This window comes from Mesitornis unicolor, unplaced genomic scaffold (genome assembly GCF_000695765.1).
Source record: "Mesitornis unicolor isolate BGI_N332 unplaced genomic scaffold, ASM69576v1 scaffold43650, whole genome shotgun sequence".
In the NCBI taxonomy this organism is placed as follows: domain Eukaryota; kingdom Metazoa; phylum Chordata; class Aves; order Mesitornithiformes; family Mesitornithidae; genus Mesitornis; species Mesitornis unicolor.
This window is the reverse complement of record NW_010161172.1, coordinates 1-3476: the sequence shown is the minus strand read 5'-3', so window position 1 is coordinate 3476 and position 3476 is coordinate 1. Positions and strand designations below refer to the sequence as shown.

Below are 3476 nucleotides of genomic sequence, written 5' to 3'. Positions count from 1 at the left end.
CTGCTGAACGAGAGCTTCATTAGCAGCTGGTCGCTGGTGAAGGAGCTGGAAGAGCTGCAGGTGAGCGTCACAGCCACATCTGTGGCCTTTGTATTTGGTGCTGTGAACGCAGACGGTGCTGGGTGCAGGGCCCCAGCGGGAGGGGGGAGCTCACACCTGCGCCATGGGAGATTCAGTTCCAAGCCCTGCGTGATTGCAGGGCCAGGCAAACACCAGGCTAAGAAAATGGCACAGTGACCCCGATTTTAAAAGCTAAACCAGATGCTTCACTGCGAGATAGCCCTGCCCAAGGCCATTTGTGCCATCAGCAAACAGAGTTCTCTGTAACCCAGGGAGCAACCGAATACTGTGAACCCTGAGTGTCCTGATTGTACCTTTGCACACCTATGAGCCTGTCCCTGGGCCTCTGCTGTCAGCTGGGGGCAGTCACAGAGCTGAGACTCTGGGAGAAGCTGGCGTCAGGCTGTTGGTGTGCCTGGGAACTGCCAGCGATGGGGTGATACTACTGCTGGGGAGAAAATCTACAGCTGGAATGTGAGAGGAAGACTGAAAGGGAATAGTAAAGCAGATTGTGAGAGTGAAACCAGTTACCACCATGCTGCAGAGCAGCTCTTCATTCCCTCCTGTGTCAGGTGTCCTCCTCCCGCTCTGTTCTGCTAGTTTTGATGGGTGCAAACGTGTTTCTTTGGGGTCTTCTTCCAGGCCAACAGAGAGAATGAGTTCTACAGCAAGCTGGCTGGCCTGCACCTGGAGAAATACAACTTCCCCGTGGAGATGATCATCTGCCTCCCCAACGGCACGGTGGTACGTTTGTCACCCCTTTAGCTGGGCCTGGCTCTCCCCACCAGAATGGGCTCATTTTGGGGTCATCTGCAGACCCTGAAGTGAGTGTCCGCTCCCCAGCCATTCCCTGGCCTCGGTGGGGCCACAGTCCCTCACAGCGCTGTGCTCTCAGGGATGCTGTGGCAGGCAGGCAGCAGAAGAGTTGTGAAACAAATGTCTTTTTATTCAGAGACAGAAAAACAGCAGCTCAGGGTGCAGGGAGAACCAAATGCCTGCCTGTGATTCCTCAGTGTCCCTGGTTGATCAGTGACCTTTGGGAAGCCATCGTAGCTCATTTCCTGCACCCATTCTCCCCTGTGCTCATGCTTTAGAGAAAACATCTCCTTAGCAGCACCCTCTAGCACATTGATCTTTCTTGGAGGGAGAAACAGTTTTCTTTCACACACCTTTCTCTGTCTGTAAAATGCAAACCTGAACCCTGGGTGCTGAATTAGCATTTGCAAAGTATTAGAGATTGTTTAAGAGTTGTTTCAGTCTTGTCACCTGTGTCCTGGGTAGAGGCCAAGGCAGTGGATGGGGAATTGTTCTGGCCCTTAAAGCCACTTCTCCCTGACTATTTTCTTTCCCAGATTCACCATATCAATGCAAACTACTTCCTGGACATTACTTCTATGAAGCCTGAAGATGTTGAAAGTAGCATCTTTAGTTTCTCAAGCAATTTTGAAGACCCTTCCACTGCAACTTACCTCCAGTTCTTGAAGGAAGGACTGCAAAGAGCAAAACCATACCTGCAGACCTAAACCCCAAGGCATCTGAATGTCCCACAGAGATGGCCAAAGACTTCAGAGATCTATTTTGGTTACAGCAATTCTTCCTCATCTTCGTGCCAGACGTCGATGTTAAGGTGCAGACAGACCCAGGGCTGGGGCTTTGCTCTGGATGTTGGCTTGAGGCTGAGTTTCAAGCGATACCAGTTTACATGACCTACCCTTTAGAGTTCAGGCAAAATTTTACAGGAGTGAAAATACTTGAATCTGTTTAAACATTCTCGGTGCGTACACCTTGGTTTGCCACCCATCCTCATCTTCTTCCAGCTCCTGCTCAGACTGTGGTGAAACTCATGTAACAGCGGCACCATGCATCACCTGGAAACCCCTGATCTCGAGGACTGGACTGTGTCACATCGCGGGGAACACTCATGGTGAGCGCAAAGGCGCAGGATCCAGCACGGGTGGGAAGCTCCCTCCTGGTACCCGGTGTCCTCTGCACCTCCTCACCAGCAGCCAAAGCTGCTCTGTGGCTTGGATGAGCTCTTCACGACGGTGTTTATTGACAGCAGTGGCAATCAGTGCATGAGGGGACTGGTAACGTGCAGACATGGACGCAGGAGGTTGGAGCTGAAGGTCTGAGCTCTGGGTGACCCCCCAGCACCCTGAGCACTTGCTCCTTTGGGTTCTTTGCATCTGAGCGAGGTGCTGAGGTTGACACGGGGAGATCACGGCAGAGAGCAGGGCGTTAGAGGGGTGAGAGACGTCACGCGTGGATCAGGGCCCTGAGCCCCCGTTAGCTCCACCAGCGCGGTCCCAGGCCACAGGACACAGCGGTGCCCCCACCCCCTTCAGCCCAGGGCTGCTCCTACCCCCTGGCTGTGACAGCACTGCTCCCCCAGTTGAAGTTGGTGAAATTCTCCATCCGTTTTTGAGCTTCCAGGTCACTCTGAGCTGTGATGAAGCTCTTCAGGTATGGGAGGTTCAGCCTTGACTGGTGGAGAACTGAGCAGTGTTCAAAGCCAGCACCACAAAAGAAATTGTCAGGAGGTGTTTGCAAGGAAATCGTTCAGACAGAACACCCCTGTCCCTGAAACCACCCTGAGCAGTTGCTCCTGCTCTGTGCCAATGCCTGGAGCATAATTCAGAGCAGGAAATGTTAAAGGAAATGGGTTTTAAAGCATATTCCTGTAGAGAGGTGAGGAGACAAAGCATCTTCAGTAGATGGCTGCAGACAGCCATGGATGTTGGTGCTTTTTCTGCTCTCTGAAGCACAATTCTGTTGGACCAAATCAAATGGGAGGAACAAGCCATTTTTTTGGAAGGGGGAATCTTCATTCCCAGGAGGAACGTGGGGTTACCCTGCCCCAGCCCTCCTGGCCATATCCATGGCAGGAGGCTGAGCTTAGCCGGACCTCTGGGCTGAACCAGTGTAGCTTCATTCATTACTCTACTGAGATTAATTACCCCTGGGTCGTTTCTCAGTATTGGCTTTACAACTATGCAGTAGCTGTGCACTTTTCTCACCTGAGGGCCCTGCAGTAGGGATGGGCTTGGATCTGGCAGCACTTTTCAGCTGCCAAAAGTGCCAAAGCCTCCAGGCAGCGTTCAGCAGCGGGCTCCAGTCTCGGCACGAAGGGGGCGAGTCCAAACGGGCCCAAAGAACTGGAGCAGACTGGGGAAACTGGGAGACATAGCAGGACCCGACTGTGTCCCCATTAACAAAGCTGCCTAATTGATCTGTCGCTGCCGTGGGTGGGCTCCGGACAGGAGCTGTTTCCTGAGGCTTTTATTAATCCGTGCCAAGCTTTTTGTCTCCTATTTGTAAACTTTGAAGGTTTTTTTCCGATAGGTTTGTGATACCTGAGGGGAGGAGGTGCTGCTTCCCCCCCTCCCTCCTCAGGCCTTTGTGACGCTCTGGTCTGA

General features: G+C 52.6%; 1 protein-coding gene across 1 annotated transcript in view; it reads left to right on the top strand.

The window, feature by feature from the left end:
- Positions 1 to 1583, top strand: part of SEPN1 (selenoprotein N, 1) — a gene marked incomplete at its 5' end in the record, with an annotated part of 9715 nt that extends 8132 nt beyond the window's left edge. The window contains 3 exon segments of the mRNA XM_010192085.1: positions 1 to 60; positions 703 to 804; positions 1413 to 1583. The exon segment at positions 1 to 60 is cut by the window's left edge and continues 68 nt beyond it. Of these exon segments, the coding sequence (XP_010190387.1) occupies positions 1 to 60; positions 703 to 804; positions 1413 to 1583 (333 nt within the window).
- Positions 1584 to 3476: the final 1893 nt, after the last annotated feature.